The sequence below is a fragment of the Ascidia mentula genome, chromosome 4 (assembly GCF_947561715.1).
Source record: "Ascidia mentula chromosome 4, kaAscMent1.1, whole genome shotgun sequence".
Lineage (NCBI taxonomy): Eukaryota > Metazoa > Chordata > Ascidiacea > Phlebobranchia > Ascidiidae > Ascidia > Ascidia mentula.
Genome location: NC_138569.1, coordinates 3,122,073 through 3,146,036, shown reverse-complemented (window position 1 = coordinate 3,146,036; position 23,964 = coordinate 3,122,073). Strand labels below are relative to the sequence as shown.

Here is a 23,964-nt window from a genome sequence, read left to right as displayed (position 1 = left end):
TGATTGTCGGGTTGGGGTATTCCCCCAGTGCGGACAGCCTTGTCAGGAAGTAAACAATCGAATAAAAGGCAGCGCGACCGAAGAGCGTGCACAAGATTTCCGCACGCAAAGGTCGATTTGAGTAATAAATAAGCTCGCCTGTTTTGATTTTGCCCTTGTTGTCGTTGCTTGTTGGTACTGCAGCGTGAATTAATGTTGGTTTAGAAAATTAAGTTTACAAGTTACAATAGGCTGGCTGATGCATGCATGGCTAAAATATTTGCCCCAAAATATTCTACTATTTACATTGATAATTAAACACTTAACTTAGTTTGTTGATCAGGTTTGACGTTTTAGTATTGCTATTCTTGACAAAAAAAGCTTTTATTAGGCATGAAGCTTTTATTAGGCATTTTTTCAAGAAAAAAGAAGTAATCTATATTTATATCCACAGTGGGGCCGCCTCTGTTGTTTGGTGCCTAGTATAGGGTACCCAACGGATCAACGTTGACCAAAACGTACCACAAAGTTGAAATTAGTGTTTCCGCTAGTGTAAAAGCTACCACAGTGCCACAGTCAACAGCTGCACTGACGAGACCTTACAGGTCGAAACAGTGCATGTATACACCCTGTCTGCAGCTCTGATATGTATATCAATTTGCAAAATATTTTTGTTGTAAATTGCATTTTTACAGATTAAAAACACACAAAAAAAGATTGTTTTTCTGCTGTATTAACAAGAAACCAAGATGACTTTTCAAACCACCTTTTGCAACAAAATGATTGGAGTATGAAAATTAGATTTTTATATGTGTATTTTTTGATAATTTTACTGACAGAAACAACATAATTGTTTTCAATGGCTTACATTGACCATTTTGTTGTGAAGTCTGTTTTTGGTTGATCAAATCCATACTTTGTGACAGGTTACAGCAAATTGACTGTAACATTATGAACACCATTTTCTTGCAGGCTGCATTATTTTTATTGCCAGTGATGTGGTTTGTCGTTGGCATTTTATCAAAAACATCTTGCGAGTGCTCGTTCCCCAACATTGAAGAGAAGGTGACACCAGAAATATGGTGCAGTGTCCTTGTAAGTTAAAAGTAAAGATTTTATTTAATTCGTTGGCGTGCCAGTTTGTCTTGCCTGTTTGCTGGTTGCAGACCCCACATTTAGTTTGAAATTTATTAAAATGTGATAAATTTTCAAAACTTTAAGGGCATTCCACATAAACACCACTGGTATTGGCAATCAGTAGAAAGAGTAATTTTTTATTTCAATAAAATTGCAACTAACCTGGAACTTTGTGTCAGCTTTAACTACAAGCTGCTATTATTTTAATATTATTAAAGTTTTACTATTTAAAAGTATTGGATTTATAAAAAAGTTGGTTTTACTAAAAGTGTAACTTCATGCATGCAACCAAAACTCAAAAGATGTGCACCTGAATTACTGCCAAGTTGTGTTTGGATTTCCCATGAAGTGTTTTGCTTGTGTTTAACTACACCATAAACCATGAGTTTACCATTGGCTGTTTCAACAGTGACAAATATTAATGTTTTACAGCCCATGGCTGCGGGAATGATGGTTATCACCACCAACGAAAAGCCCACTTACCAAAAGGTTGGTTTTGTGTTTATGACAATAATAAAGCAATTGTGTTTCGGGATAGTTCTGTTTGACTTCTTCCTGTGGCTTTGGTAAATATTTAATAGGCAGAGGTGATGATTGATTCAATGCTTTGCACCCTTGCTTCAAAAGAGTGCTTTTTGAAAAGGTTTTCATTAAATGTGCAAAAAAAAAACGCTGTGAAAATGAAAAATTTTAAGCACAATGTTGCTAATAAACATTACCATCATGAAAAGTAACAATTTTTTTCTCAATGATAATTTAAATTTATAAAATCCTACAGTTTTTACTTAACTTTGTGTCAATGTTTTTGAATTTCTAGTTTTTTTGGACGATGTTAACATCTTGGATTGCAACTTTGTTTATTATCTTGGCACTCGCAATTGAGTTTTATACCCTGTATTATCTTCTTTTCAGTCTTCCTACTGGTGATTATACTGTAAGTATCTTCCGACTTTAATGCAATTTAAAGCCCAATTTCAAAAATTTCTGTTGGTATTTCTTTTATTTAATTTATCAAAACCTAGTGTTATAATTTACTGCCTCATACAGAATTTAGTGCATTATTGTTCTTGATATTTACTCATAAGTTTTGCATTGATGTTGCTTCAAATTTCCATTAATGAAAAGTTATGTCTGTAATCCCTCCTAAATCCACAAGATGTGTCAGTCATTCTGTTGTATTAATTTCTATTTTGTATTTATAGTGAAATGTATCTCTTTAAATTTCAGAGTGAATACATATTCTCTTCATTCAATCTTTCTCTGGGTTTGTTGTTCCTAATCCTTAGCCTTTACAGTGCAATCAAGTATGGGATGCACTATGAGCAAGCCAGGACAACACAAAAGACTCTGGGGGTTAAAGCTGAAACAGCAGTATCCCCAGACACCGGAGTAATTTATATTTTAAATACATTTGTATTTACTGTTTGTGTATAACTAGTGCCAACACACATTGCATGTAATTTTGGTATGGATTCTGCATTAAATAGTTACCTATCAACAATGAAACAGTTTATTATTTGTATTACATCAATTTTTTGTTAAAAATATACTGATTTTTTTATTATGCATAAAGTTTGTTTAGTTGAAATGAGTCTTTCAGAATTTTGAACCAGATAAAATTTTGCAGTATTTGGTGATAATATTATTTTGTCATGGTCTGGTGATTCAACACAAAAAAAGAGCATTTTTACAATACCAGCAACTTTGTTTTGCTCTTTTTGCATGCAGGCCACTCTCGTCAAGATCAGTGTACTGGCAATAATACTTTCAATCCCTGCTGTGTATATTGCCTATGGGCAACCTTACGATATGACCTACCTAGCAAGAGTTGGTGCTGGGATGTGGTGCAGTGTGATGGTAAATAACACATAGATTTGGTCAAGATCTGCCATTTGCATTTATGTGCCCTGGTATGAAAAGCATTTGCTAGAGCATTGTTAGGTTCTCTTACTTAATCAACAACCAATTGAGGTTTCTACCGTCCTTTCATCTAATCCTAACTGGTTCATTTATTTTGTTTTACTGTTCGGCTTTTTATTTTATCGGATTATGATGAAAATAAACTGAATATAATTTAATTGAATATTCATAAACCCAAAGTGATGCAGGGCAATTAACCTTGATAATTATATGGTGTTGTATTGACATTACAAATGTTTTATACAGATGGTACTATTTGGAAATGACATCAAATACTGCTTGTATAACAGTTACCTGTTTAGCTGTAAAAAAGTGTAACTTGTTTCTAATTTTTAGTGCATAGTTGCTGGTGCATTGTGCTACAAGTCTCTTCAAGCAGAAACCAATGCCATGGTATGTATAGAGACAGATGTATTTATGAGGGAAATTCCATTTTCATTTACATAGTGACACATGTCTCCCAATAACAGCCATTTATTTGTGTTTGCACACTGTCGAAATAGCCTAGCGATTGTTAAGAAAATACACGCTTGCTGTTTCACATTTTAAAGCCTATTTTAAGCACTTACATTTCATACTAGATGCCAATTTGTTTAATATTCATACATAATGTTGGAAATCCCCTGACAATGTTATGGAAACCAAGTTAATTTGCGTTACCTTTGTAATATGTAGTAAGATGCCAGTCAAAAATGACTTTTTAATAATAATTGCCACTCCAATGGTATTTCTAAACGCTTTTACTTTTTCACCACAGACAACAGCCACCTTTGCATTTGGAATCATTGGAAGTTTTTTTGCCACATGTCAGCTTGGGGTTGAAGTGGGAGCTGCAGTTCAGTGTCTCATGTATCAGGATCAATATCCACAAATGGTTAAGTTATTATTCAATAGTTTGATGATGTTGTTTAACATAGAGACATGTTTCACTAAATTAACTGATTTTAGTAACATAAGGGTTGGAAAGCAATCTTGCTAATTTCTTGAAGCTACAGCGCTAATCTAACATTTGTGCCTATACAGGATCTTAATAATTAGATCGTTGAAACAAGTTTAATCTCTGAATAAAATTGTCATCGATAGCTTGGTAAATTACTGCTCCAGACACTGAATAAGAAGCTTTGAGTAATTTCCAGTCTGTTGAACTTTCCAGGCCACAACATTCCAACTTCATATGTTGATAGCGATATGTGCGGTATTTCAACTTGCATTGTCAATCTACATAGCTGTGACATTTGGAAAGATGAGTGATGAGATGATGTCAAAGGTAACATGTTTGTTCCATCTTTGAGCTATGGCCTTGATTATTCTTGCACTGCATTTTTCAAATTGTATCAAACTAATTGAGAAAAGTGCCGTTTCACATTATTTTTACGACTATTGATAAAGTCCACAAAGCTGATGTGAAAATGCATTGAGAATAATTGCAAAAAGAATCGGAACATTTGCAAATGAATTTCACATCAGCTGTATGGACTATTTTGTCTCTTCCAAGATTTACAAAACTGTGATTTATGTTTTTATGTTTTAGTTTAGTTTCAAACATAAATTTCATTTTGAGGCATTTTTTGAAATCTTCAGCTTTACCTGTTAGCAAAAAAGCAAAGCAGCATATTGTAAGAAACTAAACCATTATAACTTGTTGAAAATCATAAAGTAACAGCATTGGTTCCTCTATCTTTAGATCAAGTACTACATGAGGAACTATCGCGAAAAGATGAAAGAGCATCTTACAACTGCATAAAGAAGCATTTCGTAACACCAAAATAATTAAAACCTGATTATATGCGTTTTGGTGCAAAATCTCCTTAAATTTTGTTCATTCTGCAATGGTGTGTTTTCATTTTGTACAAAGCAACATAAAATGCAAAATTTAAAGTTGGGCTTGTGCTATTTTATTGCACTGCACTTATCATGACTGAGCTAAAACCATGAGTTGCAGTTTACTTTATTGCTCACAAATCTGTATTTTCCCAGTTTGTGAAGAAAGTCTGTGTGATTAATAGTGTGCTCTATATATTTGATCTGCTGATGTTGATAATGAAGATTTTGCATTGAGCTCACAGCATTGCTGTAAATGTTCCATTGTGTGGTGGCGATCTTTATAAAAAACAATGTTTTCGTGAAAATTAAACATGTCTGCATCTTATAAGTTCATTATAGCTCGTGTATGGATAGTGCGCTTGCATAGATCATGAAATGCAAAACTGTCTTGGGGTATATATTTATGTGTAATTAAATTACAAGCAAAAACGGAACGGAACAGCAGTGCACACAAACCCATGTTGCAATAGAATGCCCTGGAGGAGATGACATTACCACGTTAAACAATTATTCATCAAAACACACTACACAGTTTGAAAGGGATTTTCCATGTTGAGTCAAACCGCATCCACAGTTTACCCTAATGGAGTCTTCGAAGCAAATAAATACTTGGTGGCGGATCGGGTATTCCCCCAGTACGGGCAGCCTTGTCAGGAAGTAAACAATTGAACAAAAGGCAGCGCGACCTAAAAGCGCACACAAGATTTCCGCAAGCAAAGGTCGGTTTAAGTGATAAATAAGCTCGTTGCTTTAACTTTGCCCTTGTTGTCGGCGTTCTCTGCTACAACAACGTTAATTATTGTTGGTTTAGACGCGTGAAGATAAAGAATGTTACGTTTAGAACAAGTATCTTGGTTAAATTTTTGTTCTAAAACATGCTATTTACATTCGATAATTAACTTTTATTCACACACGAATCAGTTTGTTAAAGAAAATTGGCATGTTAATATTAATGTTGTTATAAATAAAAAAGGTTTTAAGTTGGCATGTACAGTTTCCATTTTTTTTTAAATTGTAAATTATTTGTCACTAAAAATACAAAAAAAAATGGCATAAAATTGCATTTTTACAGATAAAAAAACATAAAAAGATTGTTTTTCTGCTGCATTAACAAGAAACCAAGATGACTTTTCAAACCACCTTTTGCAACAGATTGATTGGAGTAAGAAAACAACTTATATATATATATAATTATTTTTTTTATTATTTTTTATTGACTAAAAATTAAATGTTTAATGGCTAACATTACTACATTTTCACCAGACATGACCTGGTTTGTTTTCAATTGATCAAATCTGCATTGTATGGCAGGTTACATCAAATTACCTGTGAAATTTTAAACACTATTATGCTGCAGGGTATGTTATTTGCATTACCTATCATGTGGTTTGTCTTTGGAATTATATCAAAAACATCTGATGGATGCTCAATCCCTTACCTGGAGAAGAAGTTGGCACCAGAAATATGGTGCAGTGTGCTTGTAAGTTAAAAGTACAGATAAGTTCGATTTATTGGTGAGCCAGTCTGTCTTTTTAATTGAACCTGTTTGCTGGTTGCAGACCCCACATTCAGTTAAATATTTATGTGAAAGAGATAAGCGAGTAAATTCAAATTTATTGGGTATACCTGTTTGTCTCATCAGGTGAAACTGGTTTTTGAAATTTAATTTAGTTTGTACAGAATATTGGTGATCAGTAGAAACGATAATGTTTTTTGTTTCAATGAAATCAAAACCAACCAGAAACTGTATTTCAGTTTGAATCAAGTTGTTATATTTGTGATATATAATTTGAATTTTTTTTACCAATCAAGGATTTAATAAAAAAGTTGTTTTTGACACAACCAAAATTTGAACTTGTGCACCTAAATTACTGCCGAGTTGTGTTTGGATTTCCCATGAAGTGTTTTGCTTGTGTTTAACTACACCATAAACCATGAGTTTACCATTGGCTGTTTCAACAGTGACAAATATTAATGTTTTACAGCCGATAGCTGCAGGATTCATGGTCGTCACCACCAACGAAAAGCCCACTTACCAAAAGGTTGGTTTTGTGTTCATGACAATAATAAAGCCATTGTGTTTCAGGATAGTTCTGTTTGACTTCTTCCTGCGGCTTTGTAAATACTTACTGGGCAGAGGTTTTGATTGATTAAATGCTTTGCTTCCTTGCTTTAAAAGAACACTGGTGCTTTTGAAAAGGAAACACCTTGGAAAGTCTCCATTAAGTGTGCGAAAAATGTCTTACAGAAGGAAAATTTTAAGCACAACCAAAGTTTTCAATAAATATTTCCATCATCAAAAGTAACATATTTTTCCCTAATACAAATTTAAATTCATAAAATCCTCCAATTACTTAACTTCGTGTCATTGTTTTTGAATTTCCAGTTTTTTTGGACAATGTTAACATCTTGGATTGCAACTCTGTTTATTACCTTGGCACTCTCAATTGAGCTCTACACTCTGTATTATCTTCTTGTCACTGGTGATTATACTGTAAGTATGTCAAAATGTGCCCAAAGTGAGAGAATATGTCTGCTGAAATTCCTGTTACTATCAAATTAAAACTTGTTGCTGAATTTTAGGGGCCAAGTCAGAAATAAATACTATTGTTGTTGATTTTAGCCATGCACTTTATTTATGTTTCTGAATAGATTTATGGGTTAACGTTGTGTTGGGAGTTGTTTCTAAACCAAGAACAAGCAACACTGTGGTCACTAAATTTTTGTAGTGCAGCTGTTACATTCTGGGTGAAATGTATCTCTTTATAATTTTAGAGGGCAATTTCAAATATTACTATAACAAACTATAACTAGAAGCGTTTACACAAAGTTGTCATAGTAATATTTGAAATTGAAATTTCACTTGTGACATGCCAAAGAAGTGTGGCTGGTCAGGTTGATTTCGTGATATTAAAACTTTTTCATTGTTAATTTTAGAGGGGATGCATGCCCACTTCAGTCAATCTTGTTCTTGGTTCTGTGTTCTTTATCCTATGTCTTCACATGGCAATCAAGTTTGGTATTCACTATAAGCAATCCAAGACAACACGAAGGATTCAGGGGGTCAAAGCTGAAATGGCAATATCCTCAGACACAGGAGTAATTTTAAAGTTTTGGCACAATTGTATTTACATATACATTGCATAAAGTTTGAATACCATTTCCTCCCCCCTCCACTTTGTTATTTACCAAAATTTGAAACCAAATGAAATAATATTAAGTAAAAAAATATTTTATTAATAGCCTGTCCGGTAATTTAACATGCATATGACCTTTTTAGCAATCCAAAAACCTTCTTGTATTGTACTTGCATGCAGGCCACTCTTGTCAAGATCAGTGTACTGGCAATAATACTTTCAATTCCTGCTGTGTCCATTGCATATGGGCAACCTTACGATATGACCTACTTAGCAAGAGTTGGTGCTGGGATCTGGTGCAGTGTCTTGGTAATTAACACATAGATTTGGTGAAGATCTGTCGTTTACATTTATGTGGTATTGCCCTAGTTCAAAAAGTTTTCTGCGAAGAAAATCTTTAATAAAGTTACATTGGGCAAGGATCCTTGATAATCATACAGCATTGTATTACGCTACTAAACTTTAACACAATTTTTAAATAACTGAGTATAACACCTGTTGTTTATGCAACAGTTAGCTGCCGAAAAGTATAATTTTTTTTGATTTTTAGTGCATAGTTGCTGGTGCATTGTGCTACAAGTCTCTTCAAGTTGAGGCCAACGGCATGGTATGTACAGAGACAGATGTGTTTATGAGGGAAATTCCATTTTTATTTACATAGTGACACATGTTGGACAGCCTGTCGAAATAGTCATCAATTATGAAGAAAATACCTACTTGTTATGTCACATTTTTAAGCCTATTTTAAAAACTTGGATTTTACATTTTATCCTAAGTTGTGTAGTGTTCAGTCTTAATGTTGTTAATATGTAATCTATTTTCCCTGACAAGGCTATTGTTAATTTGTAAGTTATACAAGATAAAATGTAATAACTTTTTTCAATAGTGGGATGCCACTGCAGTGGTATTGCTAAACGCTTTTACTTTTTCACCACAGACAACAGCCACCTTTGCATTTGGAATCATTGGAAGTTTTTTTGCCACTTGTCAGCTTGGGGTTGAAGTGGGAGCTGCAGTTCAGTGTCTTATGTATCAGGATCAATATCCACAAATGGTTAAGTTATTATTCAATAGTTTGATGATGTTGTTTAACGTGGAGACATGTTCCACTAAATTAACTGATTTTAGTAACATAAGGAAAAAGCAATCTTGCTAATTTCTTGAAGTGACGGTGCTAGCCTAACATTTGTGCCTATAGAGGATCTTATTAATTGAATGTTGAATCCAGTGTTATCTGTGAACATTAGTCATTGATAGCTTGGTATATTACTGCTTCATACACTGAATAAGAAGCTTTGAGTAATTTCCAGTCTGTTGAACTTTCCAGGCCACAACATTCCAACTTCATATGTTGATAGCGATATGTGCGGTATTTCAACTTGCATTGTCAATCTACATAGCTGTGACATTTGGAAAGATGAGTGATGAGATGATGTCAAAGGTAACATGTTTGTTCTAACTTTGGACTGTGGCAGAAGTATTCTTTTAAATTGTGTCAAACTCATTGAGAAAAAGTGCCAGCAACTGTTTCAGATCATTTATAGGAGAGACAATATGCTTCAACAATGATTGTAAATATGATCGAAACGTTTGCAATTGAATTTCACGTCAACTATATGGGCTATTTTGTCTGTTTACAAATTTACAAAACTGTGATTTATGTTCGCGTGTTTTTGATTGTGTTTTTAACATGAAGTTTCATCATAAAGCTTTTTAAATCTTCAGCTTTACTTGTTTGTAAAAAGGCCCAGCAACATATCATTAAAAACCAACCAATTATAACATTTTTACAACATAAAGTAACTTTCCCCTTTTTAGATCAAGTACTACACGCAGAATTACCAGGAAAAGATGAAAGAGCATCTTACAACTGCATAAAGAAGGATTTAGTAATACCAAAATAATTAAAACCTGATTATGTGTGTTTTTGTGCAAAATATCCTTGACGTTTTGTTTCAATCTGCAATCACGTGTTTTCATTTTGTACAAAGCAACATAAAATGGAAAATTTACATTTGAGTTTGTTCACTTTTTATGACTAAGCTAAAACCATGTGGTAATGTACACTTTATACATCCCATCTTTGATTTTTAAAAGATGTGTTTGTATGCCACAACACCAAGTATTCTAGTTAAGGAATTTTCGAATCAAAAAGTTTTGAAACAATGGTTGACCATGTTGAGTCTAGCAACCCTACACTAGTGCCTTTGCCACCATATACCTAATTATTGCAAAGTCCGCAAGAAATTTAATCTGGTAAGTAACTGTTTATACCATTGTAATAATAGCATGTCATCTTGTGTTTGCAAAACAACTTTGTTTTGTTAGTCCATCCATTTAACTGTACACCTTTTTCTTGTATGCATATGTTTCTGTAAAGCTTAGCAATGCAAATGTTGATCGTGAATAATTGTGTTCTGTGTTTGCTAACAGATATCAATAAATCTAAATCAAAAGTGTAACAAAAGAATTTTTATAATGCAGGGACAGTGTCAGTCCAACAAGTAAATGGTATACCGGGCCAGCATTGTTGCTTTCTGGTGTATATTTAAAACATAATACCCAGAACAATACAAATATTTCTCATATTACAGTCTTGGTGACTTGTATGGTGTCTAGTAAAACACGAAACTAACATGAGCTGTCTTAGATAAATGAATGTAGTTGGTTTACTCTTTACTGTCAACACATCTAGCACTAGTCACACATTTTCAAGTTCATCCATGTTTAAAGTGACACCGGGCAAAAAGAACAACGTTAATAAAGAAGGAAAAGTGTTGATCAAAGTAGGTACACAAGGACTCATTTACACAAAAAGCTGCCAGCTGGAAACAAATTTGCAAGCGTGGTACGCTTGGTTATGAAGGCGCTGGCTTGCAAAGAAGAGCATTTAGGCAGAATGTCATGCACAAAACTATTATTCATTATCCCCGTTGGTGGGGAATTTTGTGTTGGGTTTGATGAAATTGTGGGATAATTTACATGTTTTTCATTAAATGGAGGTCGTTAAACAAGTCATGTGTGGTACAGTTCACTGTGCAATTTGAAGTGCAATAAATGGTAACCTTTTAAACAGAACTGATTCGATGTGGCAGTATGTGGGGTCAAAAGCGTTTATGGAAATAAATGTCCTAAGAAAATTATCCACACATAGTCACACGGAAAGCATGATACACTGGAAGCATTTCGCAGTTGCTTGGAACTTTCAACACTCGAAAAGAAACGTTTTATGCAAAGTGTAAAAACATGGCATAAATAAACTGCAACGCACAAACCGGATAGAGTGCCCTTTTTCTCCATAACTCTTTTGAAAACTTTCAAAATGAAGCTTTTTTTAAATGTCAGATGCGTTTTGAGGTTGTCCAAATATATAGACTAAACCCCACATAATAATTGCACTAATACTGCTATTAAATTAGCACCTACCAGAACCATACCTAAAAAAGCCAACCAGGGCAAGACACAGATTATTCAAAAAAAAAGTACTTCAAATTTATTGCTTGATGATTTTTTTCACAAATGCAAAATGATTTCAGACAATCTTTTTTCAATCCAACTTTTTAAAGGTGTTGATCTTAGAGTTAGAACACAAGTGATTGAAAATTGCCAACAGGTAAGCCCCAAATGTGAAGCAAAATTACTTGAAAGTCATGACCAACTAAAAACTCAAAAAGGTTTTATGAGTGACGTGTGATAGCGCTGGGCATAATAGATATTCAGTAGCTTCTATAATAGTGCCAAGTACAGATAAATATGTGCTACCTAGAACGGCAGGGGGTGGACATGCTTTACGCGAGCACAAATAAAAAAAATTATGGCAAACTAGTATTTCCACTTTGCACACTTAACATTTGTCTTCAGTTTCATTTTAAAACCCCAGTATTCAAAGCCAAGTTAAATATTTGTTTTTCAATACACAGGCACATGAGCACTTGGTTTGAGCATGGTTTAATGCTTGTTGATGTACTCAATAACAGATTGTGGTAATTTACCACTCAGGGTCATGTTATGTTTCTTTATCACTTGCGAACAGAGACACTGCAAAGACTGATGGGCGACTGGATTAACTTTGCGCATTAGCTCTTTGCCCAGTAAGTGTGGGACACTGCTACCACTTTTGTCTGCATAGTCAATATGTGCGCCCCCAGCAAGTAAGTGGTTTATGACATCTACAGCTGCCGTCCATATTTTGGAGTTTTGAGCTGTTTCTGCTGCTAAGTGCATTGGAGTCTTTCCGTCCTTGTCCTGCGAGTCAGGGTCAAAACCACATTGAAGAAGAACATCCACGATTTCGTGATTAGGGAAGCGTGTGACGGGATAACGACCAAGAGAGCAAGCACGGGAACATGACGCTAAATGCAAAAGAGTCCTTTCGCAATGATCCTTTACTCCACGGAGCTGATAAAGCAACGTTCCCCGTTCGTGGCGGCCCTTTTTAAGTTGCTCTTCCGTCAAATTGCTTTGTTTTGTGAGAACAATTTCCGACAGTGCAGTCAAGTGGAGAGTTATCACCATGGCCCTGTAGATTCGCTGGTTGCTGGCCTCACACATGGAGCAACAAACTGCCGGATTAGGACGGTGAGATTGACTGCGACTGGGCACTCCACCACTTGGTGGTGCTGACGTGCTGGTTGTGGAAGCTGATCGCAAACGTGTTTCAGAAGTTGTTGGAGACCGGTGGGGTGACTTTTGGGGCGTCATAGGTTTGTCAGTTGCTAAAAATTGTTGAAAAAACTTTGTTGTCAAATGTAAATTGTTACACTGAAATCTTAAAGGCATGTAGAGAATCTTGATGCAGATATTCTTTAAACATACAGTGTTTGGTAAAAAACATTGAATTATGATGGACTTCTAAATGCTTAGATGTGTTTCTAACATTTGGAAACCAACCTTTTTCTGTGTTTGTTGTCTCCAGCATGGCTTTATGACCAAGTAGAATTTCACTTACAGCCCTCTTCAAAACCTCAAGGATCTGTTCATGCTTTGCTTTTGGAACAGTGGTGTTGTCGTGGGTACGTGCCTAAAAACATGGAAGTTTCAGGAATCTGGGCAAAAACTTTATATATTTCAGGTGCAAGTTTTACTTAACATGTCATTGGCCCTTGGGTAATGCATATTTCAACTTCATTGTGACACGCAATGTCTATACAATCATAATCTACCTAAGACCAATCTTAATTTTGGTTCAATTTGCATTTAATTTTCCCAGCAAATGACAAAAGAAATATTTAAATTAATTGTCACAAACTTAGTTTTAGGCAATTTGTTGGTGTGAAACCATGCACTGGCAAGTGAACTGTCACGTGGGAGGTGGAGTCAGTTTCTTGGTGTGAATCACACGGTTTTGAATCATGCATGGTTGCCGCTTGTGGCGATAACATTAAACAATACAAATTTACTTCTAACAAACAGTGGTTATATAATATAGGTAAAATCATTTTAAATGAACAAAACTTATCAAAGACAGTTACAAAAGCAAGCAAACAAGTGCAAAAAATTTTAATTATTTTGGAAGGTGTTGGGGGAAATTTTCAACTCAATATCTTGTTTTGTCCAAATTATGAAATACATGCTGCTTTAAACCTGTTCAAAATCATAGCAGGCCATTGTTCTCCAAATTTGGGGTATTTTCCCTAATAGTTCTGAGAAATAGCTATATTTGTACTACAACGCTGGCCAACACGTAGCATAACCATCCATCAAACATGTAGGAAAATTTGTAATGTCAACATGAAATTAACTTACCATGTAAATGGTTGTCATTTTTAACTATAACGATTTAAAAAAACAACATCACTATTCTGACGTACAAAACCCAAGCCCTTTTTGAATACACAAAAATATATAAATCCTGCCCAAACATGAGAATAACATTTTAACTTTTTCATAATATTCCTAGTTTAATATCTCGGCAAGTAATACATTCCTTACAACACAACAATTTGGTCCACCTTTCTTATTAAAAATATGATGCCTTTTTACTATCTAAAAACATGAGGACAGCACAAAAATCACCGTGTGAGCTTAACATTTGTCTTTATATCAGGTTTTCTCACAAAAACTAGCTTTTTGGGTGACCACAGACCTACAGCCAGTGAGGCCACCTTACATAGCAAGTTCCATCACTAAGTGGTGAATTATATCAAACATCAGGTGATGATTTAAATTTTATGGTGACAAAAGAATTGTCTGATAGACATAAAGTTTACTTCACAGAAAATCACAAGCAAACTATGTATATACAATGTGTGTGCCCATTAAAAAGTTGTTAAGTATAATTTAAAGGCTAAACTCGTCCATCAGTATCTCCATAGGTTAATTAAACCATGCCATGATACTTTGTCTTTATCTATAAAGAGTAAAAACTTGGCTGTTGAAATCTTAAAAAAATGACATGGTTGGATAATGTTAGGTGGTGCTAAATGTAGACTTTCTGCATAAAAAAAAATTATTTTACTGTTTGATGTAAGTTAGAATAAGGCCCAATAGTGTACAGGTTAGTCGTTTTTGTGAAAGAAGTTGGCAAAACACCTTCTAAACAGGAACAAGAAGGGAGAAAACCAAGATAAATTGAACCACAACACAAACTTTGCATCAAGCACCACGATAAAATCTTTCATGAAAAGCACGTAAGCGACGCAATAAATGATGGCAATATGTCATGATTACTCACTCAGTACGTGGTAAGCTTTACATGATGTGTCAATTGTATTGAAAAGCCTATTGTAAGACTGCACAGACGGCAATCAGAATTAGGTATGATGCCAAGTAATGCATTGATTTCAAATGAACTCTGCCAATATTTTTCACATGCGGCACAACTGGTAGGCAGATAAAAGGGTAATGGCTTTCGTACCAGTAGTTTACAAGCAATATTGCTTTCCTTTCATTTGGCTGCAATGGATGTAATACCAATTGCGACAGCTTTTTAACAGCACAATAAAACAGAACAATACAAAGCAATGGTTGTGATTGCTAAACTGATAACTATGATGATCATTTGATATGCCATTTTTTTACGTGAAACATAACATTTTTATCTTATCTACAGCTCTCATTATAAATATGTAACATATGTGTCATCTCTCACCTGTTGCATAAAGCTGAAAAGTTCTGCAAATGATAATAAACTGCTCAAGGTCATTGGGTAAAGGGGTTCAAGGTTGTTTCTTTGCATGTCAAGGGCATACATCCATAAAGCGATGCACTTTTCAAAGTTACCAGAATCAGCAAAAACCGCTCCACGATATCTGTTAAAATGTAGTAATTAATTTATAATCAGTCATGCCAGCAATTTGATAGTATTTCAACATGTTAAATAAGACTGTTCTGCACTAAACAAAATTATTCAAATTAGGAGGTACATGAGGATATTTTTGGATGCAAAAACAACTGTACTTCATTACAATTGATCATACTGCTTTATATGGCATATATTGACTTTGCAAATATTGCAAATAGCACTATCTGTTCGTACCGAATATAGTAAGATGTGTCCGGGTGCCTGGGACCAAGAACTCTCTCTCTTATAAGAAGGGAAATCATTCTGGATTTTTCTGGGTCAGCTCGACATTCTTCTAAATCTTCCATTGATTTCGGTTCATGGATATTTCCATAAGCAGGAATTGAGCCACGTGCATCACTTTCCAATGGCAAATTTGACCACGCTCTGTTTACGGTATATATAAAGCGATTACTTGTGTGGCTTTAAATTAGCCAGATGGTGAAAACAGCTTGCAAAATTTGGTTTGATGCATCAGCAGCCTCACAGCTACCAATATAACCTCTATCAATTTACAAAATAGGTTATCATGTCAAGACCATCTGCCAAAATGTTAAATTTATGGTTTTATGGTTACAACAGTATTTATATATTTAGCTATAAAACCAGTCAACACAATGGCTTTACTCCCTTAATTCTGAAGAACAGTTACCGCACCTGAGTGTTAAAGCTTTCTTCCAAAAATTAAAAGCCATGCTTAAGTCATGTTTTTTGTCTAGGAAAGTTGCCCCGAGAAGCTCGTTGGCGTTGATTTTTTCAACAACTGGTGTACCGGGCAATGCAGCGAAGAAGTCAGCCAGTTGTACATGGCCAGCAACTGCTGCCGTCATTAGTGGAGTCATACCATGACTGTCTTTCTGCATTCTGCGGAAGATATGCATTGTAACATTAAAAGAAACTTTTGTACTGGTTAAAGTTTTGGTAATTTTTAGAAATGGCACCAAATGCACTCATTCTCTGTATCAATTTAGCAATAACAATCGTAATCAATCAACTTTAACCAAAATCACATTCAAAACACGTTTTATAGACAAAAAATATTTAAACAGCCGACAATGCCATTGTGATGATTTTATAGCATAATATCTTTAGTTCATTTCCTGATTTCTATTTTGTAGCTTTTGTTAGTTTTTTTTGCTTCAGACTGATTATTGTCTGCCATGTTTACAAGTTTCGCAAAATTTTTTTGTATCACATGCTTGTGCACAACATTTAACATAAAACTTGTGAAAAAGTGCTTGTGAAAAAGTAGCACAATATCTTGGACACCTTAAACCAAACATATTATGCTTTTCACCCAAACTGAATAGTTTCATATTACTTACTTGGCATTGTATTTGAGTAAAAGTTTGGCAATTGCGACTGAGCCGTTTTCTGCACAATCGTGCAAGGCCGTGTTACGCTTGATGCTACATCTGTTGACGTCTGCACCAGCCTCCAGAAGTGTTTGGACAATTTCTTTGTGACCTTTGTAGCATGCAATCATCAAACAAGTGTGCTGGTGTCTGAAAAAAAATTCCTTTGTGAAGAGTTTTTGGTGTGAAAAACACAGTCACAGGATGAAGAAATAAAAACCATCGTTAGAATATTAGCTTTTGCTGCTTATTATAAAGTGTGTTTCAATAACAACAATGCTCAAGTACATTCATGTGTTGCTGAAACAAGTTTGGTGAAAATACAAACCTGTTTGCAATCTCAATGTCGGCTTTGTGTTCTAGTAAATATTTGACGATCCCTAAGTGCCCGTCAAAACAAGCTGCTCTCATTGGAGTAGAGTTTGTTTGAGTTGTACAGTTTGGGTCAGCTTTGTGTTGTATAAGGCACTTCACCACGGCGAAATGACCAGCAGCTGCTGCACACCATAGTGGGGGTGCATCTGAAACACACAAGATAGTTGGCTTATTTCTTTCAGTGATTCACTCGTTATTATTCATACAGTGTGATATGATTAAATGCAATGTTAAATGGAAACTGAAGTTGGTTGGATTAAAGAGACATAAATGTTGTTATTTCATCCACTGACAAATACAAAAATTTAACACCAACATGTGCGGTAATGACATAGTGACTTGTAATACATAATACCTTCTATAGTTTCTCCATCGAAAATAACAGAGCCGCATTGTTGTAAATCAGTGTGACACTTGGTGATCAAATACTGGACTATGTCGACATGCCCCTCTCGTGCGGCGCTGATCAAGGCGGTCGAGCCCTCAACTTTTGCTGAGGTCACCGCCTTTACTTTTGATGGTGGAAGACTGGCAAGAGCACTCTATAAATACAGACCAGTTCAAAACACCAACCTAATTTTAAGGCGGCAAAGGTAATCAAAAACATTTTATGACTGGCTTTAATCTCTTTGATTACTCATTATGTGGCTTTTTCAACTACAGGAGTCTCAAACTCAAACCTTCCTGATGATCAAATCAAAACTTTTGAAGGCCGAATTACAACAAACATTTTACATGATATGAATATATTTCGGAATGAATTGTATTTAGTCTCAATTCATCTTATCAGAGACATATAAGCCCTAAAAGATTAATGACGTGTTTACATATTTATGTGCTTTTATATAGGCCAACAAACAGAAATATAGCAAAATAAACAAATCAGTTGCCGTCATCTTGAACGACCAACTAACAAAGGAACACCGGCACATAGTGACATAAAAATTGCTGATGCACACCAAAAAAGGCTGTTGCTGTTTTTGCCTTACAACAGTGTTTCTCAAACTTTTTTTTCCCCAAACACCTTATTCATTTAACAACGTCCAACAGAACAGACAAAAAACACAACGAATTTGTTTGTTGCTTGTCAATTAATGCGATGGGTTAGTACAATGACACCAATTTCTCAAAATCAGGTTTCATGTTGGACAAAAACAAAAGTATCTCCAATTGTCAATATTAAGACGATTTCTTTTTCCACTAGAAAGAGTGGTAAATGCGCTGCACGCACGTTCCACCAAGTAAGAGCTAAGAATATTACGGAAAAGTGCTCGCGTACCACCCTGAATGTGGTCGCATACCACACCACTAGTGGTAAACATACCACCGGTTGGGAAACACAGACTTACGCTAGAAGAGAAAATTTACCATGTCACCAAACGCCCCCCAACCGCCCAATTTGTCTCAAGCGCCCCCAGTCCAAACGCAAACGCCCCCAGGGGGGTGCTGGCGCCCACTTTGGGAACCACTGCCTAACAACATTGTATCTTTACTTTGGAATACACATTTAAGTTAATGTCGAGCAACATTTTGCAAAATGCTTCACAGGCCACACAAAGAGCCCAGGTGGACCGCATGTTTGAGACCCCTGAGTTGGACAACCATTGCTTTTTCTTAGAACAAAACAACACAACAAATATTTGATTTACTTTGATTTGTTTCAGCTTCCCTTCTTTGGCTGCATTAAATATTGTAAGTTGAAGTTTTCCAATTTCCTTGTCATTTCCACAAATCATTTTACAAAGGAATACAAACTTACAATTCGTTACAAGTACCTGGAGTAAAGCAAAATCCTTTAACAGAAGGAAGTTTGAAACAACAAACACTAAAAACTACAGTACCAATATTAAATTAACACTTAAAGAGGAAGTCAGGCTAAAGTCTGAGATACTGTGTTGAATGATGCTGTTCCATATATATTTAGTTACATTATACACCAAGTAGTGTTTTAAAGTCATATTTAGGTTATTCATGATCAACTACTTGAGAAAACAACTGCTACTCTTTCTAGCTACACTTTGTCTCAAAACGCATAGCAGATATAATTCCAACGTCTTCCTATTTAACTAACACAAAGACACATAGATTAAGTTTTAAATACAAGTATATTATCACAAGTAAAACGCCATAACCTGACAGTGATGAACTTGTTTTCTCGAATACGACCTTACTCGTAGTCGATGACGCAAGAAAAACGCTCAGCTGATCACAAAACAATCGTTCATTACATTATGACGTCACGCGTGTTTTTATGCTATGCAGCATAGAAATCATTTAATGCTTCTGAAATAAAGTGTTAGAAAGCAGGTTCACCTTGCGCTAAATTGTAGATCACAATTTAGTTTATTTAAAAAGAAAAATTAACTTTGCAAATTATTCTGTAGCGTAGAAGTTTCACATCTAATACCGAAAAAATGTCGGGGGTCAAGGTGGTATGATCTTGTTACGTCATATTTATGTTACGTAATGATGTGATGGGTATAAAAAGCGGACCTGGACAGCGATTTAGCAGAATTGTTGATTTATTTGTTGATAGATCGTAACTTTGGCAGTACAGATTACCGAGATCACAAAAAGTGGGTTGACGACCCCCGGCATGCGTAGTTATTAAAAATTTTATAATTGTGCGCCGCAGCGCAGTAATTAAAAATAGGGACAGCATAATTTAATAAGAGCGTGAAAAGTTGCCCACACCTGAAGTAGAAGAAATATTTATCGAGTTAATTTTTATCTCATCCGAAATAACCATAAGCCAACGCCGGTATACAGTATTCCTTTTATATTTGCAAAAATAAGATACGTTTGGAAGTTTTGTTTTTCTTTTACAAAAGGGATGTTGCCTGCTATTGCAAGATCATCATTTAACCAGTCTCGAGTAAGTTATTTTCACTTAAAATTTATGTAAATCATATGCTCACTGACACTACCGTTCCAGGCGTTACTGTGTTGTGTAACTGTAAACTGTGTACCAAATACGATTCGTACCTTTTTTCCCTATAACATCCGTGTGTGGTAATTTTGTAGTTGTTTGCTGCATGCCGAAGATTGCAAAGCACCTTGGTCATAGCTGAACAATCTGATGACACACTAACACCAATTACGCTTAATGCTGTTTCTGCTGCAAAGCAAATTGGTGGTGAAGTTTCTTGTCTTATTGCTGGAGAAAATTGTGCTAAGGTGAACTACATTTGGGTCTTGTTTATAAGAATTGATTTATTGTAAAGGAAATTTATTATAGCATAAAACACAATGTGGTTTAACTTTGATTAGGCTGAATGTCTACTCATTCAAGAGTTAAGTCTATGCAAATTATATGCAGGCTTTCCAATCTGGAGTTAAACCAAGCACCATTTAAAATAAGTAAGGTTGGTTTTAAAAGTTGTTTGTTTTTTAATGCCTTAGGCTGCAGAGGCCCTCAGTCAAGTTGAAGGAGTTTCCAAGGTCATTGTTGCTGAAGGTGGTTCATTCAAAGGATGCATGCCAGAATCACTCACACCTCTTGTAGAAAAGCTTCAATCTGCATCTAGCTTCACCCACATCCTGGCTGGTGCCAGTGCCTTTGGAAAAAGCTTGCTTCCTCGAGTAGCTGCCAAACTAGATGTGGAGCCTATTAGTGATATCATCGGTGTCAAATCTGCTGATACTTTTGTTCGCACTATTTATGCAGGTAAACCTAACAACTGTTATAATGCTTTTATTATATGTGTAAAGTTGTTGTTTATGATATGTTTGTGGAGATACAATACCACAATGTTAAATTTTAGGAAATGCAATCCAAACTGTGAAATGTACTGCTGGGGTGAAAGTTGTAACTGTTCGTGGAACTTCATTTGAGGCCGCAGCTACCACCGGAGGCAGTGGAGCTGTAGAAAAAGGTTTGTATCTCCATCTTGACAGAATTTATTGTATCTGTTTTGCTAAAGACGATCATTTGTTACAAGAAGTTTTGGAGAAAAACATATACGTCAGATCATTTGTTAACAGAGAGACTCTTAACCATATTGCAGTGTAATTCAAGTGTTGGTGAATAGGAGTATGTATATAATGTCACAGTCTGTTCACTTGGCCTAATTGCATACTCTCAGAAGAATGGTTGGTTTTATGAAAATAACTTGTTGTTTCAGCTCCTGATTGTGATGAGAACTCTATGTCAAGCTGGTTATCACAGGAGTTAAGCAAAAGTGATCGACCAGAACTCACAGCTGCAAGAGTTGTTATATCTGGAGGTTTGATCCATTCTATTTTTGTTGTGTATTTGGTTTGTTACCTACAGCTGATACTAAAACAAGCCAAAAAGTAAAAATTCGTTTTTAAAAGATAGATTTTTTTGTGCCTTTTGCATTTTGTAACAACAAAATATTTTTTGTGTTCTAAAGCATCGCTTTCCAAAACTCTTTTGCTCCCAACCTCTATTTCACAGGTCAAAATGTTTGCGCCCCCCTCGTGTCTGTTTAGTGATTATATTTAGATCTTTTATTGCAACAGTTAATTATTATGAAACAACTTAAAAACTCTCTAAAGGGGAATGAAGTACTAAATATTGTGTTTTGCGTGACAGTAACTCTTTGGGGAAATTTTAGGTTTGAAGAACATCTCGTAAAAAAATCTTACTTTATCTTTGTGACATACAACATTTTAGGGCTCTTTGTCAATCATTTTTATAAAAGGTCGTGGAATGAAGAATGGAGAAAATTTCCAATTGTTGTACGATCTGGCTGATAAACTTGGAGCAGCGGTGGGTGCTTCAAGAGCTGCTGTTGATGCAGGCTATGTTCCAAACGACATGCAAGTCGGACAGACTGGAAAAATTGTTGCACCGGTTAGTAACTGGCATTATTTCTTAATATTGCAAAATTTTGTTGTAATTGGCGCACAACTAGTAAATTTAAATTACCTTTTGGGAATTTGTTTTTAAATTTTTTTTTGAGGAGCTGCGAATAAAGACCAATCCTTATTATTACTTGCCCATTTTTTAAAAAGTAATTTCCTGATAGAGATCTTAGCATTAGCAAAGACAAAACAATATTAAATAATATTAAATGCTCTCTCAATGCTTTCAGGAGCTATATGTTGCTGTTGGTATATCTGGGGCCATTCAACACCTTGCTGGAATGAAAGACAGCAAAACTATTGTGGCAATTAACAAAGACCCAGAAGCACCAATATTCCAGGTTTCGGATTATGGACTTGTTGAAGATTTATTTAAAGCTGTTCCAGAAATGACCAAGCTCGTTTAGAAAAAAAATGTTTCTTCAATATTTTTGATGATTTAATTATCTTTACATCGGCAAATCTAAATATCTGTTCCTGAGACTTTGGTGCTGCAATATATTTACAGTAAAGACTTACTTCATTTGAGCCATCAGTTTGAGGGTCTAATTTAACAACATCACACGATTAAACTTCAGTTTTAGAAAGAAAAAGACTGACTGACCAATATGGTGTTTAAATTGATGTATGCTAGGCATGTTGCACCTTTACCAGTAGTCAGTATCTTCTATAGAGAATCACAAATACAGAAAGGTTTGAGTTTTATTGGATAATCATTCAATTTATTTTGTTGAAGAAATGAATAAAACATGACGTCCATTTCATTACCATGAGGTATTTCAATCATTTGTTTGGTGAAAAATCAACTCCTGCTAAACTTAAAACTCCACCAATTTTAAAAACAATGAATAAAAAAACAATTCAAAAATTTTATTGCACTTAAACACAAGATGAAAAGTAACGAAGTTATTTAGCTCAGGGAATCCAATTGACTTTGTATGGTCTCAAGCTAAAAATGAAAACAAACACAAATTTTTGAACAATATTATTGGTCATGTTTACCTGCAAAACTTTGTTACGCCAAAAAAAGTTTTTGTAATGTTTACAAAAATGCATTGCCAACTACCTTTTCATAAAAATGGAGCAGTTCTTCATGGTTAAATTGCAGCAAAACTTTATCCTTCTCTGCGTCGCTGTTATCACTTAAGTTTAGGTGAAAAACTGCATTGGTTTCCCTCATGTTGGCTTTGGATCCTTGGGCAAGTTGAAGATTAAAACTCCAAGCAACACCATCAAGCTGTGTAGAAAGTTGTGGGTCAGTTGGACAAAATAATGCAGAGTCTATTACCTTTTTTGGTGCAAAGGAATGCTTTTTCAGCTTCTCCACTGTGGATTTGCTATAGGTTATCCATGTTTTCACAAAAGCTTCAGAACGTTTCTCTTCAATGTTGACGGATTGTAAATGCTGGTGTAGAACTGCAGGCTTCATTGCATAATACGCTGCCTGCATATACACACACAGCATGTTAATGTGTGAGAAGAAAGGTATATATTTTGAGTTTTGCTATATTAACTTCTTTATTTCAACGTTTTTTTAAAAAAAAGAAACCAACGAACCTGTTGAAAAATAAATTCTGCTGTTTCCAAAAGCAAACTGAGGTCAGTTTGTGGCAAACCCAATGCACTCTGTAACTTTTCCTCCTCCTCTGTGGAGAAGGCCCGACACTCCTTGTTATGAACATTTTGTGCGATGCGCGTGAGCAGTTTGGGTAATCTCCCTTCATCTAGGGAATTGATCACCTCCACAGCACGACAAAACCTAAATACAAACACAGATTTTGTGGGTCTTGCTTAGGGCAGCATTGTTTAAACTTGTTTGAAATTTTACCTTGGAGTTTCATTAAAAACTTGCGAAGCCATCACCTTTGTCACAATTTTGCTGGGACCTGACTTGTGATCTTGAAAGTAGCAAGTCTTTAAATTTTTATGTATGCACAGACACAGCACAAATAGCTGAAATCAGTTAGATATATTTTCTATTTAACATCAATTAAAGTGAAAAAAACAGTTTCACAAGGTCTATTCTGGCTGGCATAGCATACTGTTTACAATCAACATAAAAGCAAAAACTACACAAACAAAATTAAAATGAATGCTGTCAATAAGATTGATAATGGACAAAGGG

At 35.1% G+C, this 23,964-nt stretch overlaps 5 protein-coding genes across 5 annotated transcripts; 3 read left to right on the top strand and 2 right to left on the bottom strand.

Moving 5' to 3' along the window:
- The first annotated feature begins 61 nt into the window (after positions 1–61).
- LOC145898852 (uncharacterized) lies at positions 62–5,182 on the top strand. The gene is made up of 11 exons (XM_082987488.1): positions 62–111; positions 675–767; positions 952–1,074; positions 1,549–1,605; positions 1,934–2,050; positions 2,344–2,505; positions 2,845–2,973; positions 3,373–3,429; positions 3,794–3,910; positions 4,190–4,303; positions 4,721–5,182. The coding sequence occupies exons 2-11, from the start codon at positions 729–731 to the stop codon at positions 4,778–4,780; spliced, it is 975 nt and encodes a 324-aa protein (XP_082843614.1). The 5' UTR covers positions 62–111; positions 675–728; the 3' UTR covers positions 4,781–5,182.
- A 323-nt stretch (positions 5,183–5,505) lies between these two features.
- Positions 5,506–10,451, top strand: LOC145898655 (uncharacterized). The gene is made up of 11 exons (XM_082987195.1): positions 5,506–5,579; positions 5,933–6,022; positions 6,218–6,340; positions 6,846–6,902; positions 7,247–7,354; positions 7,798–7,959; positions 8,178–8,306; positions 8,548–8,604; positions 8,935–9,051; positions 9,325–9,438; positions 9,816–10,451. The coding sequence occupies exons 2-11, from the start codon at positions 5,984–5,986 to the stop codon at positions 9,873–9,875; spliced, it is 966 nt and encodes a 321-aa protein (XP_082843321.1). The 5' UTR covers positions 5,506–5,579; positions 5,933–5,983; the 3' UTR covers positions 9,876–10,451.
- A 254-nt stretch (positions 10,452–10,705) lies between these two features.
- Positions 10,706–18,794, bottom strand: LOC145897025 (protein fem-1 homolog C-like). Its single transcript, XM_082985181.1, has 9 exons — positions 18,659–18,794; positions 17,365–17,551; positions 16,963–17,155; positions 16,605–16,784; positions 15,937–16,143; positions 15,475–15,666; positions 15,088–15,247; positions 12,888–13,017; positions 10,706–12,712 (listed from the first exon to the last, which is right to left on the bottom strand). The coding sequence occupies exons 1-9, from the start codon at positions 18,743–18,745 to the stop codon at positions 11,946–11,948; spliced, it is 2,103 nt and encodes a 700-aa protein (XP_082841307.1). The 5' UTR covers positions 18,746–18,794; the 3' UTR covers positions 10,706–11,945.
- Positions 18,795–19,758: 964 nt separating this feature from the next.
- On the top strand, positions 19,759–22,325 carry LOC145897049 (electron transfer flavoprotein subunit alpha, mitochondrial-like). Its single transcript, XM_082985208.1, has 7 exons — positions 19,759–19,884; positions 20,034–20,186; positions 20,412–20,676; positions 20,774–20,884; positions 21,134–21,235; positions 21,677–21,828; positions 22,070–22,325. Exons 1-7 carry the CDS (start codon positions 19,843–19,845, stop codon positions 22,244–22,246), a joined length of 1,002 nt encoding a protein of 333 aa, XP_082841334.1. The 5' UTR covers positions 19,759–19,842; the 3' UTR covers positions 22,247–22,325.
- A 73-nt stretch (positions 22,326–22,398) lies between these two features.
- LOC145897050 (COMM domain-containing protein 10-like) lies at positions 22,399–23,805 on the bottom strand. Its single transcript, XM_082985209.1, has 5 exons — positions 23,668–23,805; positions 23,397–23,598; positions 23,128–23,283; positions 22,906–23,076; positions 22,399–22,788 (listed from the first exon to the last, which is right to left on the bottom strand). Exons 1-5 carry the CDS (start codon positions 23,697–23,699, stop codon positions 22,750–22,752), a joined length of 600 nt encoding a protein of 199 aa, XP_082841335.1. The 5' UTR covers positions 23,700–23,805; the 3' UTR covers positions 22,399–22,749.
- Positions 23,806–23,964: the final 159 nt, after the last annotated feature.